General features: G+C 45.7%; 1 protein-coding gene, 1 long non-coding RNA gene and 1 pseudogene across 3 annotated transcripts in view; 2 read left to right on the plus strand and 1 right to left on the minus strand.

Moving 5' to 3' along the window:
* LOC111820096 (uncharacterized) overlaps positions 1 to 5,479 on the minus strand; it is a 35,741-nt gene extending 30,262 nt beyond the window's left edge. For both annotated transcript variants that reach the window (XR_002823626.1, XR_002823625.1), the window contains exon 1: positions 5,448 to 5,479. This is a non-coding gene — a long non-coding RNA (uncharacterized LOC111820096). The remainder of the gene's footprint in view (positions 1 to 5,447) is intronic.
* Positions 5,480 to 5,494: 15 nt separating this feature from the next.
* Positions 5,495 to 9,241, plus strand: LOC105755981 (serine/threonine-protein kinase MARK2 pseudogene; annotated as a pseudogene).
* A 312-nt stretch (positions 9,242 to 9,553) lies between these two features.
* The window catches only part of LOC101353733 (histo-blood group ABO system transferase-like), an 18,808-nt gene continuing 13,300 nt past the window's right edge, over positions 9,554 to 15,061 (plus strand). Inside the window, 3 exon segments of the mRNA XM_012554755.1 lie at positions 9,554 to 9,669; positions 10,583 to 10,652; positions 12,159 to 12,310. Of these exon segments, the coding sequence (XP_012410209.1) occupies positions 9,554 to 9,669; positions 10,583 to 10,652; positions 12,159 to 12,310 (338 nt within the window).

Consider the following 15,061-nt stretch of genomic DNA (forward strand, 5'->3'; position numbering starts at 1 on the left):
GAGCTAGATGTTCCCCAAGACCATGGTCCCTACAGCCCTCCGCCCAGCAATTCAGTCCTTCACGGAGTTTGGAAGTGTCTATAGAGCTTCCGTGACCTTTCCTTGCACAAGTTGTCCTGGCTTCCCCAGTAATATGTACTGTCTTACCCTTCACCAAAGTTACCACTTATCTATTGAGTTCCCCCACCCCACCCCTCCCATCCCTCTTAACCAACAAAGATTGTTTCTTTTTGTCTGTAAACCTTTACATGAGTTATACAGTAGAGGTTTCATACAATATTTGTCCTTTTGTGGTTGACTTATTTCACTCAGCATAATATCTTCCAGTTTCATCCATGTTGAGATGCTTCACAGATTCATCATTGTTCTTTATCTTTGTATAATACTCCATTGTGTGTATGTACTAGAGTTTGTTTATCCATTCATCTGTTGATGAGCATCTAGGTTGTTTCCATCTTTTTGCTATTGTGAACAGTGCTGCAATGAATATGGGTGTGCATATGGCTATTCGTGTGACAGCTCTTATTTCTCTAGGATTTATTCCTAGGAGTGGGATTGCATCTTGTGCTTTTTTTTTGTGTGGTGCTGATGTTTTCTTTGTTCCCCTTACTCTCCTGTGCTGAGTTCCTTCTGTTTGTGGATTTTTATTTCATTTCTTTTGTTTTTTAGGTTTTGTTTTTACTGAGACTTTATGTTTTTCTTCTTTATTCTGATGAGTAGGTTTGTTAACTTTCTTTGTGCTTACCTTGAAATTTACCCTTATCGTCCTAGATTCGAACCGGTCTATTATTACTTGGTATCGCTTGACTTATTCTCCATTAGAAGGTTCTATACCTACACCATTTATCCCCTCTTTTATTGTTCTGATGCTGTTGTCATTTACAGATTAACCTCTTTGGTTCTTTCGGATCATTTTAAAGGTGCAGACCTCTAAGCACTCTTCTATGAGCTACGAAATCAAAAGCACAAGGGGGTAACCAGCACACTGGATGTTTGACATGCTGCCCACAAGTTTTATACACACTCAAGTTCTGGAACCACCATCAACTCAGGCAGATCATTTGAACAAAGAGGAAGGTCAAAGTCCAGATGCCACACTATGAAGCTCTTCAGTTCTGAATCAACAAAGCCCACAATCATTCCCATAAAAAAGGGAAGGGAAACTCAGTCTAGAAAGGCAGGGGCTCTCAAAAGACCCACAATGGAAAATGAAAAGCCATCCCAGGGCAGGTCCTGACTTCCACCTCACCCAGGCAGACCAGGTTCCTGTGGTTCATCAACATTATGCCCCTTTACAAAGCCCTCTGAGCAGGACACAAGTGCACCCACTCCTTCTGGGGACAAATCTTTGTATATCAATGGTAGCTAACATGAAATACACATTTCTCCAACAGTCTACAGTGTGGTGGCGGTGGTGGTGGAGGATTGTTCTTATTTTTACACAATATGAGGGGAGACAAGAGGCATATGAATCAGTTTTGATTGAGGTAAGGGTATGGCTGGGTCCATATAAGATAATTTTCAGCAAGTTATACATCCCTAATTTTAATCTATGATTAAAGCATAGAAACTAAAGTTTATTAGTTACCACCAGGGACTCAGGGGAGGAGAGAATGGGGAGTTATTGCTTAAGGGGTACCGAGGATATGAGATCCACTGCGGATTTTATATTTTTGCGGATGATAAAAGAAATACACAAATGAAAAAAACAATTCAACAAGTGGTTTTCTTTAAACAAGTGAAAAATATTATGTTCCATCCACCAAGCAATGTATAATTTTTCAGAAGAACCTGAGAAACAATCCATCCCATTATGGATGACAAAGAGTCAACAAGAGGCTTTAAAGAACCTTGTGATCATAACAGAAAGGATCTCTTCTAACTTGAGAGAGAAACAAAACTATGTTACAGACTCTAACTTGCCTTGGGTCAAACATCTTAATAAATGGCAGAATGTAGGTGGTTGGGTTCTAGAACTAAACCCAAAGAATCAAAAAGGCAAGTAAAATAGACACCACTGAAAGGACATTGGCTGAGGGTTTCCTAACTGAGAAAACTTGAAATCAACAACAAAGAATGTTAAAAGGTCATTACATAGGTACATACATATACATATTTACTTTTTTTACTACTATTAACATGATGATGTTGTTGTTGTTAGGTGCAGTCAAGTTGATTCTGACTCCAAGCAACCCCATATGACACAGCAGAACTGCTCCATAAGGTTTTCTATGCTGTAATCTTTAGGGAAGCAGATTGCCAGGTCTTTCTCCCACAGAGTAGCTATGTGGGTTAAACCACCAATTTTTCGGTTAGCAGCTGAGCTCTTAACCATACCACCATCAGGTTTCCTTATTAACATGATAGTGTAAACATATTTAAGGCCATGGGAGAAATATGTAAAACTAATCCATGAAGTGATAAAATGGCTTTTATAGAAACCTATGGTGTACACACACCAACAGTATAGTTCACCAAACTGAGAGCAGTTGTCTTTAAATGATGAATTTTCTGGCTGGATTTTCATTATCATTTTCTGTTCATGTTTTTCAGTATTTTAGTACGATAGACATATTTAAAGTCTACTTCTGTAGTAAAGAATTAGATCTCACCTAAAGAGAGCTCCACAGCAGCTGGGTGGCACAAACAGCTAAATGCTCAACTACTAGCCAAAAGGTTGTCGATTTGAACCCACCCAAAGATGCCACAAAAGACAGGCCTGGCGATCTGCTTATGAAAGGTCATAGCCTTGAACAGTTCTATTCTGCACACATGTGGTCACCATGAGTCAGAATGGACACAATGGCAACTGTCTTAGGCTGGGTTCTCTAGAGAAGCAAAACCAGTAAAGTGTATAAATATATATATAGAGATTTATATCAAGGAAATAGCTCATGCAATTGTAGAGGCTAAAACATCCCAAGTCCACAGATCAGGGTAGAGGCCTCTCCCAGTTCACGTAGCCACAGAAGCTGGTGAACTCAAGGTCAGCAGGTGAGAGAGGCGCTCCTGCTCACAGGCTGTGAAGGTCAATGAATTCCAAGATCAGCAGACAAGACTGCAAGGCTTCTCCTGATTCATGCAGCTGCAGGGGCTGGCGAACCCAAGGTCAGCAGGCTGGGGAACCGGACTCTTGCTCGCAGGCTGAGAAGTTCGACAAATTCCAAGATCAAACAGGTAAGCTGCTAACTCAAGTCCCATGAACCAGAGGTGAGACAACAAGAGGCAGCTGCTGAGTCTAGAACAAGCCAAAAACCTTGGCAAGGTGAGCAGGCAGGAAGTAACCAGTGGAAGGCAGAGAGATGAAACTGAGAGGGCGGTGAGCTGCCACAGGCCCCGCCTCCGCCAGTACCACTCAGCAGATTCCAACATGGGGGTGATCACAACATTATACAACTACTAAAACACTGAGAATAATGATCTAGCCAAGTTGACACACAATCTTAACCATCACAGCAACTAACAAAAACCCCAGAGAGTTCTGGCCTTTGTCCCAGCTCCTGGGAGGTAACCTCTAAACTGCTGGAATTTCCAGAGTGATAGGACTGCCTTTGTGATTCGTGGTGTGCCCCTTGGTCCTCACCTGATAGTTTACACTAAAGGGGTGACACAGAGTGGTAGCTGGTCATGCCAGAAAGACCCACCATGTGAGTAAAGAGCTGGAGCTTGTATTAATATTAGACAAATATGAAGAGGTAAATGAGAGCCCACTGCAGGAGGAAACACACAGCCACCCAGAGGGGGTCAGCTGGTGAGAGACCACCTATGTGGAAATTAGGTGGGGGGTTTCTTTTGTTACACAAACCTGCAGTTTAAAATTCAACACCCAAAACTCAGAGCTGTTTGTCATTCACAGGGGCTAAAGGTAAGCATACTTGAAGACCAAACACAGATTCGAAGGAGTCCTGAAGAAGCGGAGAATCACAGACAGCATGAACACACCTGAGCTCAGCCTTTAATAGGGTACAAGGGGAGGAGCACACTTTATTTCCTGAGCTTAGTGGCTAATTTAAAAGCGTAGTGGTTAAGAGTTCACCTACTAACCAAGAGGTCAGCAGGTCGATTCCACCAGGTGTTCCTTGGAAACCCTATGGGGCAGTTCTACTCTATATCACATGGGGTTGCCATAAGACAGAATTAACTTGATGGCAATTAACAAAAGGGAAAATTAAACATCAAGATAGGATATTCATGTCTATGTACATAAAAATGTATGTTGGAAACATGACTAAATAGAAACATTCAAATTCAAAGAAAAATTGATTAATCATGAAGCTTGAAGAGGAACAAAAACAATTCCCACTGAAATCACCATGTCTATAATGCAATAAAATGTAAGCATGCTGAGGATTTAGTATATGTAAATTAGTGAATAAGGAGCCCTGGTGATGGAAAAAGGAACCCTGGTGGCCCAGGGTTAAACCCTCAGCTGCTAAAGGAAAGGTTGGTGGTTTGAACCCAAGACCTGGTGATCTGCTCTCATAAAGACCACAGCCTAGAAAAACCTATGGGGCAGTTATACCCTGTCACATGGTATCACTACCAGTCACAATCAACTCCAGGGCACCTAACAACAACAAATTAGTGAATACAAATTAAACCTTTATCAAAGACACTTGGATACACTGATCAAACATTCATTAAACATGATCATGTTTTGAGTCATAAAGAAAATGTCAGCTAATGCCAAATAAGACAGTATCTTACTGTATTTAAAAAATCTCCTACTACTGGATATTACGTTGTCTTAAATTAGAAACAGAGCTGTAAAACAATTTCAAAAAAATAAAATAAGAGAGATATTAGGTAGGCCACTGTTCTTGCATAGTGACATCAAAATGAAAGTAAACAAAAATCAGAAATGGAATCAAAACCAAACAAATCAAAAAGGAAAAGATAGTTTGTATACTTAGACTCTGATTACAGGAAAAGTTATATAACTTATGGGACAATTGGTAAATGACCAATTTAGAGTCACCCTCACCATGAAGAATCAAAGTAGTCAAAAGCAGGGAACGTGGTCAAAGCAGTGATATTGAAATAAACGTATCTTTACAAACATAGTATTAAAAAACGAAAAAAAAAAAAAAACTATTGCCCTCCTGCGGCCATGGTGCGCGGCCGGCGCCGCCCTGAGAGCCCAGGGGACAGGGCGGGGGACGCAGGTGAGAAGCCCCCGCGGGGCCTTTCGGGGCCCGCGGTGAAGAAGGGTCGACGGAGGGCTCTGACAGGAAAGGGGGTGCGCGGGTCCCCAGGCCGGAGGCGGGAAGGCCGGACGGACCCGCTCGGAGCTGCTTTAACGGAAACGGAGGCGGATCTGGGACGACAGCGGGGCGGGTGCAGGGACTTGAACGTCCGCAGGGACCCCCGGACCCCGAGCGGGGAGGACGCGGAGGTGAAGGGGGCGCGAAGCGCGGGTTTGAACTACAAAGACGACACCCACTCACCCTCGTGAGTCTGCCCCCGGGAGCGTGCTGCTAGGTGTCGACAGGAAATGGCGCAGGGGACGGGGCTGTGCGCGGATGGGGTTGGCTGTGGGGGGGGACAGGGCGGGGCAGAGGCCGGGCTTTGCTGGGGGTGGGGGAGACAGGGTGGGGCTCTGCAGAGGGCTGGGGGGGCTGTGCAGGGGGCGGGGGGGGGGCCTCAGATGACAAGGAGCAGAGTATGGAGTGGGGGAGGTTGGGCCTGAGATTCCCCGTCTCTCCATCCCTCCACCTCGGCTCTCAAGCTTCTTTCTTTCCAACAGAACTTGATTCTCCTCCTTTTGAACCATTTCAAAGTCTTTGGGGTCCTGAGGACTAGTTCTGCTTTTCTTAACTTTTCAAACAATTTAAGGAAAAGAGGAGAGTGTGTAGGTCACGTATATTGGAAGGTGGGATGTTTTATTCCTACTATGTGGTGGTTGTTTTTCCCCTGGAGTCTATTTCCACCTCACAGCGAACCTATAGGACACTAAAAAAAAAAACAAAAAAACAAAACAAAACAACAAATAAACCCGATGCCGTCGAGTTGATTCCAATCCATAGTGACCCTATAGGACAGTGTAGAATGACCCCACAGGGTTTCCGTGGAGCCGCTGGTGGATTCAAACTGGCGATCTTTTGGTTAGCAGCCGAGCTGTTCGGGTTTCCTAGACTGTAAGCAAAGATGTCACTTTGCAGACTAAAGCGCACCTGAGGAAGCCAAGGTATTTTCAATCGCCTCATACGCATGCGAAAGCTGGACAATGAATAAGGAGGACCAAAGAATTGATGCTTTTGAATTAATGGTGTTGGTGAAGAACATTGACTATATCATGGATTGCCGGAAGAACAAACAAATCTGTCTTGGAAGAGGCACAGCCAGAATGCTCTTTAGAAGCTAAGTTGGCAAGACTTGGTCTCAGGTACTTTGCACATGTTGTCAGGAGGGACCAGTTGCTGGAGAAAGATATCATGCTTTGTAAAGTAGAAGGTCAGCAAAAAAGAGGTAGACTCTCAATGAGGTGGACTGACACAGTGGATGCAACAACGGGCTCAAACATAGCAACTATTGTGAGGGTGGCACAGGACTGGGCACTGTTTCGTTCTGTTATACGTAAGGTCATTAGGAGTCGGAACCGACTCGATGGCACCAAACCACAACAACAATAATCTTTAAGGGAGCAGATTACCAGGTCTTCCCCCCACACCAGCCTCTGGATGGGTTTGATCCACCAGCTTTTCAGTTAGCAGCCGAACGTTTAACCAGGAGCCACCAGGGCTCCTTAAAGTTTAGTTTGCCCTTTATCCCATCTAGGCTTGCTGCCCCCTTGGGATCAGGGTACTGTGTGTTTGCATTCTTTATTACCATCTATGATTGTTCAGGAGCCCTGGTGGCACAGTGGTTAAGTGTTCAGCTGCTCACCAAAAGGTCAGCAGTTTGAATCCACCAGCCTCTCCTTGGAAACACTATGGGGCACTTCTACTCTGTCCTATAGGATCACTCTGAGTCAGAATTGGAAACCCTGGTTGCATAGTGGTTAAGAGCTACAGCTGCTGACCAAAAGGTCGGCAGTTTGAATCCACCAGGTGCTCCTTGGAAACTCTATGGGGCAGTTCTACTCTGTATTATAGGGTTGCTGTGAGTTGGCATCCACTCGATGGCAGCAGGATTTTGTTTTTTGAGTCACAGTCAACTCAACCGCAACCAGTTTGGTTTTTGGTTTTTTCATGATTGTTCAAGAGTGAGCTGTGGGTCCTGTGTCAACCAAAACATTCTCCACCATTTCACAATACAGGTACTCCACGACTTAAAACAAGGTTACATTCTGAAGACTCCATTATAGGTCATTTCTGATGTAAGTGGAATACCTTTTTTTTTAAGTTCTCGTTATTATTGCCTTTTATTATCAGTGTCTTTATAACACGATCTTTGTCAGCATCAGTGTCAAAACAATGAAGTCAGAGTCCTAATGACTGTCTAGTGTAATTCATTAGAGTTGAACATTGCCCAACATTCTATCTGTTACGACTCCCTACACCCACACCGACAGATTTCATTGTAGACCAGGCCACAACCTGCTGCTATACAGCAGTGTTTTGATCAGTAAATCATAACATTGAAAATCTGCAAGTGAACATCTGAGAATGATAACATCAGCATATAACATGCTAAGACACTATATGGCGTACATATTACTAACAATAAGATGTACAAAAAAAAAAAAAAGACAGTAATAAGTGCGGTTCATCGTCACTTGAATCCTAAGTCAGGGACTACCTGTATTCTAAATCAGTGAAACTGATCCTAACGTAGCCACTCTTTCAACCTATCTTAATAAGGTTCCTCAAGAAGCTAATGTTAGGAATTCACAAAATAAGATTTGGGACTATCACCCCAGGCAATAGGAAGTCAGGTTTCTCACTGTGATATTTGTCCTGAACCTCTCTAAATCCCTCCTCACTACGGAGAACAAAGCAGATTTGCTTAGAGTCCTTCAATATTGAGGAACAACCGCCCAACTTGTGAGGGTGCTGCACTAAGAAAAACTTGTTGAGCCCATCGATACTCATTTTACTCCTCCCCTTTCTTAATAACTAGTTAAAGATCTCCACCCTGCTGGGGTGAACTCCTTTTTCTTCCCTTTCTCTTTCCCCTTGTTTTGCCCATTCTCTTATGAATCATTCCAATCTCCTGTCTTATCAGTTGTTTCAGTATTTGGAAGTAGCTCTGAGGCTAGTGGCTGCAGCTCAGGCTGGACATAATCTGAGCTTGGCACAGTGTCAGAATCTGCCCCAGCACATTCCTTTGTAGGGACCCAGAGGATAGACGGTAGGGTCGGTCAATTAAAGCTTGACCCAGTATCAGGATTCACCTCAAAGCTTTCGTTTACTTTCATAAAAATTTACCCATTGGTAGGGCCCCTCAGGTTAGAGGCTGTAGCTCAGATCAGCCTGATCCAAGCTTGGCTAAGCATCAGGGTCAAGATCATTGGCAAGACTAAACAGAACTCCTCCTGCCTTTGAAACTCTCCCATGAAGCAAGAATAACGAAGACATTGAATCATCCTAACATATTTATTTGAAGAGATCAAGACTGAGAAAACTCTACTTTTTATATGGAGTACATAATGGGGACCAGTTCTTGATTACCTAGTGACTCATGGAGACGTGAAAGAAAAAGTGACCCAAGCTAGATTCTGCCAGTGGCTGCCGTGCAGTCCTGTCACCAGAAGTTTAGTGAGCATGGAGAGTTAAAAGCAGAAAACTTACTCTTGGATGCTGTTATGACATCAAGACTGCAGATGTGGTCTTCAGCAAGGAATTCACCTTTGGCAAAAAGCTGGATACCTTTTGTAGCAGTCCCCATCATTCCATCACAGAACTCTTCCAGGGCTAAAAGTACAATGAAACCACAGTGGATATATGGAGCATGGGAGTCATTGTATATACACTTGTCAGCAGATGCCCGTCTTCATAGAACTTCAAGTAGCTGCAGGAGCTGTTGCTGACTGGATAATATCATGTTCCCTTCTATATGTTCATGGAGTGTGAAAATCTGCTCCAGAAATGTCTTATCCTTACTCCCAGTAAGAGAAGTACTTCAAAGCAAATCATGAAAGTTCCATGGATGAACGTGTGTCATAAAGATTATGAACTAAAGCCTTACATGGAGCTACTCACTGACTACAAAGACTCTGGCAACCTGAGTCGATGGTGTCCATGGGTTACACATGGAAGAGATATGGGCCTCACTGATGGACCAGAGCTCAAACTGCTAGCTCCCTATCTCACCCAGAGGAGAAGAAGACCAGCCCTGTGCACAGCAAGAGTTCTCAACCAGCACAAATCAAAGCAAGAATGTCCTTATTTGGAGGCCAACTTTGGCCAGACCTCCATCTAGAATAGCAAATACAACCTAACTGTGAGAGAGTCTAGGACCTCCAGGGCTTCTGCCTCAGACTCCCCAGCCCTGCTTTTCCTGCACCAGGAATCCAGCCTGGCCCCAGTGCAGCCACCCGGGTCTCTGGGTTGTGCCCCACAAAGAGTATAAGGTGTAGCATCCCAGAAGCCCAGAAGTCTAGCATGTCTCTATGGCTTCCTCCTCAGCCCGCCACATCACTACACTGGTGGAGGGAACCCCAGGCGGAACCAATTTCCCCCAGGATGTGTCCGATAGAAACTGCATGCATGCTGGGCACCTTGACAGGTGTGTGACCAGCAGAATTTTCCCTATGGTGTGATCCCAACCTCTCCCTCTGAAATGACCCAGGGAAGGTTCTTCAAGTTTAAGAAGAAATCTGTCTTCAGCTGTGCCAGAAGGAACCTGAATGAACTTGAATGTAAGGACTGATGCTGAAACCTCCAGAGGCCAAGCCATGTTCCCCAAACTTCACTTGAGGATGAAGATCACCTCCCAATCCCTTCTGCTGTGCATGGCTGGCAAGCAGGGCCAGGAGGACTTCATATAGCAGAGGGCAGAAACATGCAAAGTCCTTGGGCAGTCTCTCAATGGGGTTCAACCAAAGAGGATACCTGGCACCTCCATGGCCTTCGACATCATTGCCTCCAAAACAACCAAGGAACTTAAGCTTTAAAGGCTGCCAGAAGTCACCTGGGAGAATACAACAGAGGCTGGTCAGCCCTTGCTGCCAACCAGCCACTTTGCCTCCACTTCGGCCAAACTGCTCAGACTGGACGGGTGTGTTTCCTCTGGGGAACTTCTTCACTCCTTTCCCTTCTCTATCTCTTCTAACTTGTCTGTGGGGGAGGGGAGATGGCTCTGTAGAAATATGCAAAGACAATCCAAATGAGAACAAACAGAAGCTATTTATTCAAAGCTTGCTATAGCAAGGGCGTCAGCCACCACTGATGCATTTGGCAGAGACCCCAAGGCGAGCAGGGATTGGGAAAGCTTTGTAGTGAAAGAATGGAAAGGCTCCAGGTGTGCTCTGGCCTTCTTAACTTCCCCACTCCATGGAGACAGTGGAGACGGCTCTATGGGGTTTCCCAGGAGGGTGGCTTAGAGCTGGAACACTCAGTCCAGGGTGATGGAGTTCCCTGTCAGGCCCTCCCCAAGTCAACGTCAGCTTCTACCTTCTCTTCCTCTCTTTCCTTCCAAGCAAACCACCAGAGGTGGCCTTCCCCTCAGGTTTCTGGACTGGGGACCTGGGCAGCTGTGGACTGGTCAAGGTACAGCCCTGAGCAGGTGGGGCTCGTGGCTGCTCTGGGGCTGCTCACCTGAGGGGGAAGAGCTCTGAACTCCCTCCACACTGACACCTCTGCCTTCTTTCCATCCCCAGAGCTGAGCATTTTCTTCCACAAGCTGTTGTGTAAGGGGTATTTGTCCCCTTCCTCAAGAGTCTCTGCCATCACCTCCCCACAGTCCTCCTGGGTAGAAGAGGGGCCTGATGCATGGGTGGTAGTAGGGAGGGGACTCTGGGGCCTAATGGCTCCTCCAGCTCCCAGGGCGCAGATTGGGCTACTCCACTCCCCAGTGACAGGGGCAGTGAGCATTCTCTGTTTTAGGAGAGCCTTTGTCTGAAAGCCCCACCCCGTCCACTCCTCTCGACATGCCTTGCCCTTCCTTGGCATTGATCTGGGCCCCTTGCACAGCAGTGACTTCCTCCCTCCCCCACCCAGTGTGTGATCTCTTGGTCCTCCTTTCCTTGCCTTCCTGACACTATTGCCCCTTGGCTTGCTAACATCATCCTGCTTGGTGCCAGAGGGGTGGTGATGGGCGCTTGACTTGTGGTGGTTGCCACATTTCATACTTTATTTCTTGAGAAATTGGGGTAGGGAGTCATACACAGAAGTTGTCTCTACTCTCACCTGGGCTGTTGTTTTTTTATGACAGGGTTATAGTTTTTATTTTTTAAGTTAATGACAATTCATGCCTGTTCATCATCACCTTCTCTTCTCCCTCCCCTCCGCAGCAGATGGAGCCCTTGGGTCCCAGAAGGACTCATGGAAATCATCCCTGACTCAGTGGAGTCTCTGGTCGGGCTGTTCAGGAGGACCATGAGGAGGCTTGAGGAGGCCGGACATCCGGAGACACCCAGGACAGGAAGGGGCGAAGGGGCCTTGGTCCTCCCTTTCCACTAGGCCTTCCTGACCCCTCCCAAGAGCCCCCGACCTCCCACGGTCCTGCTCTTTTGCTCTGTAGTTTTCTCTGCGTTACAGGCATTAATCTCTAATATCACTTCTCCAGAAGCCCGTTGCCATGGTACCCGGAAAATGATGCGAAGCAAAGCTCGGAGGAGCCAAGCTCTCTGTGCCTAGGGCTCCCCTCAGTCTCACCACACCCCAGAGCTTCAGTGTGGAAAGGGTGCTTAGTAACCACCTGATCATTCCTCATTTTACAGGTGGGGAAACAGGCTCAGAGAGGTGAAGGAACCTACCTAAGGTCCTACAGCTGGTGAGGGGCCGGTCGGGAGGGAAGCCCAGGCCTGCCTGACAGACCGTGGGATCCAGCACAGGGCTGGTGCTCAGGGACGCGCCACGGTAGGGCACCAAGCTTTCTCGCCCGAGGCAGGGAAGCGGGAGGGGCGAGACGAGTCATCGGTTCTGTCGGGTCTCAGCCTCTGAGCTGGTAGTGGAGGGAGCACTGAACTGGGAGTCTGGAGTCCCATGTCTACTCTAAGCCGACTACTGACCGCTAAGTCCCTTCATACAAAGCTTTCTCCCTTCCTGCTCTAGTGTGCTCTGCTTCGTCCCCAAAGGCGGACAGTCGTGCTGGTCACAACTCCCTGGTTTGCCCCCATCATCTGGGACGGGACCTTTGACTGTGCCATCCTGGACATGCAGTTCAGAAACACCACCACGCGGCTGACTGTGTTTGCCATCAAAAAGTAAGTCCACGGGTGGTGGATGAGGAAAAGGGAGAACTAGGAAGGGTCCTGGAGTGGGTGGGAGGGTCCTTCCTGCTGCCCTTTTCCAGTCCAGGTGCTGGCTCACCACGGAGGGAGGAGGCAGAGCGGCTCTGCAGTAGGTGGACATGCTGGGATCTCCACGGCCCCAGGTAGGCCCTTGCTCAAACAGCAGCCCCTCTGTCCGAAGTGACCAGGCAGCTTCCTCTGCAGCGACATGAGGCCAACGACACTTAGGTGTCCCAGTCTGCATGCTGGGAGCTTCATCTAAGCACAGCCAGTAAGGGGTGCTCCATGCCCCATCCTATCTGGGAGACAAACTGAGTCTTAGCCAGATATCAGAACCAAACCAGTTGTCCTCCCATCAATTCCAACTCATGGTGACCTTTCTTAAGGCCTGGCGATCTACTTAGAAAAAAAGATCAAGTGCCTCTGGATGGACTCAAATCTCCAACCATTCAGTTAGCAGTCAAGTACGTTAACAATTGCACCACCCAGGGACTCTGACCACAGCACACTTTCTCCTAAATATGTCCGTGTGCAAATCATTAACTACAATTCAGTGTGCGTTTACAGTGTTCCTTCTCTGAAAGTTAAATGTACAATGAAGAGCAATGTCTTAATTCTATGTTTGCTGAGTTTTGATAAATACATATAACTGTATCAGAAATCCCTATCAACTCATAGGAAATCACCATCACCCCCAGAAAGTTCCCTCATGCCCCTTCCCATTAGGCCCCTGCCCCTACTTCCTCAACTACTGTTCTGATTTTTCTCCACCATGAGATGGTTTTTAACCTACTGGGATCATAAAGCCTGTCCTCTCTTGTGTTAGCCTTTTCTCGCTTAGCAGAATTATTTTGAGATTCATCATGATTTTGCCTGTATCAGTAGCACTTACTTTTTTTCTGCTGAGTAGTATCCCATTGTGTGGTATACTACAGCTTGTTTATCCATTCCCCTTTTGATGGACACCTGGGTTTTTTCCAGTTTTGGCTATTATGAGTAAAGCCTCTATGAGTGTTGTTGGACAAGTCCTTTGTGTGGGCATGTGATATATTTTTTCTTGGTTAAAGACTTAGGAGTGGAATTGCTCAGTCAAAGATTACATGTGTGTTTAGTTTTATTAAAACAAAACAAAACAAAACAAAAACCATTGCCAGGCCTTTTTCCAAGTTGACTGTAGCGTTTTACATTCCCACCATTAATACCTGGGAATTGTAGTTGCTCACATGCTTACCAACGTTGATGACATGAGTTGCCTACTTGTATACTTGGGTCTTTGTACACGTGTGTGAGTAGGCCTGTGGGGTATATGCCTGGAAGTGGAGTTGAGGGAAGGATATGTACACTCTAGATCTAGATAGAGTTTCTCACAGTGGCCTCCAAAAGGGTTAAACGATTGACATTCCCACTAGCAGGGCATGAGAGTTCTTCATCCCCGCATCCTCAACCACACGGAATTCTTCACTTACTTGTTTAAAACATATTTATTAAACAGCCATTATGCGCCAGATGATGGGGAGAAGGCAGTCAACAAAACACAAGTCCCTGCTCTCATGCAGCTATATTCTAGCGCAAGAAAACAGAAGAACAAGTAAACACAAATACAGAACACACCAGAGGGTGATATGGGCTTTAAAAACATAACAAAGGCTAGATAACGAGATACAGAGTGATTTGTGTTAGTATTTATTTAAGTGTGTGTCTGTTTGCTCTTTTTTCTTTTTTATTGAGTTATAGTTTCCACATAGGGAAATACACACATCTCAGCACGAGAACTTGCTGAATTGTCACATCTGCACGTTTCTGCGTGAGCACCTGCAGAGGGAGCTATAGAGCACCTGCAGCCCAGGGCTTGAATCAGCAGGTCTTCTCTTGGTGAACTGATTGTGAGCAGAGGAATGAAAGCTGTAGGGGTGAGTATTGCAGGGAATGGCTTCCAGGCAGGGGGAACAGGAAGTGCAAAGGCCCTGGAGCATGTGTAGCATGTGTCCGGATCATGAAGGAGTTGGCTGCCCAGAGCAGAGGGATGGAGGAGAAGGGGAAAGAGGTCAGAGCCAACCTTGTAGGACCTGGTAGACCCCTATAGGGCCTCAAATGGCTTTTTTTCTTTTCTTTTCTTGAGACACAAAGCTGTTGGAGGGTCTAGAGCTTTGGAGTAACATTAGATATTAACAACTTTTTGAACCTTTGCAAACCTTATGGATAAATGAAATATCTTGTTCTTGTGAATATTCTTTTCATTTTTTGAAATTGTACTTTAGATGAATGTTTAACAGAACAAATAGTTTCTCATTAACCAGTCAGTACACATGTTGTTTTATGACATTGGTAAACAACCCCGTGACATGTCAACACTCTCCCTTCTTGACCTTGGAGGACCTTTTTTTGGTGAAAATATACAGAGCCAAAGTTACACCATTTCAAAAATTTCTACATGTACAATTCAGTGACATTGATTACATTCTTCCCGTTGTGCTGCTATTCTCACTATCCTTTTCCAAATTATTCCATCACTATTATCTTCAACTCACTGCCCCCTAGACTTCCCATAAAACCTTTTGAGTTGCTGTTGTCAATTTGATCTCACATAGATAAATCTTTTTTTTTTTGTACCTTAGATGAAGGTCTGCAGAACAAATAGTTTCTCATTAAACAGTTAGTACACATATTGCCCTATGACAATGGTTAACAACCCCACGACATGTCAACCCTGTCCCTTCTCAACCT

Source organism: Trichechus manatus, unplaced genomic scaffold (genome assembly GCF_000243295.1).
Source record: "Trichechus manatus latirostris isolate Lorelei unplaced genomic scaffold, TriManLat1.0 scaffold00026, whole genome shotgun sequence".
NCBI lineage: Eukaryota > Metazoa > Chordata > Mammalia > Sirenia > Trichechidae > Trichechus > Trichechus manatus.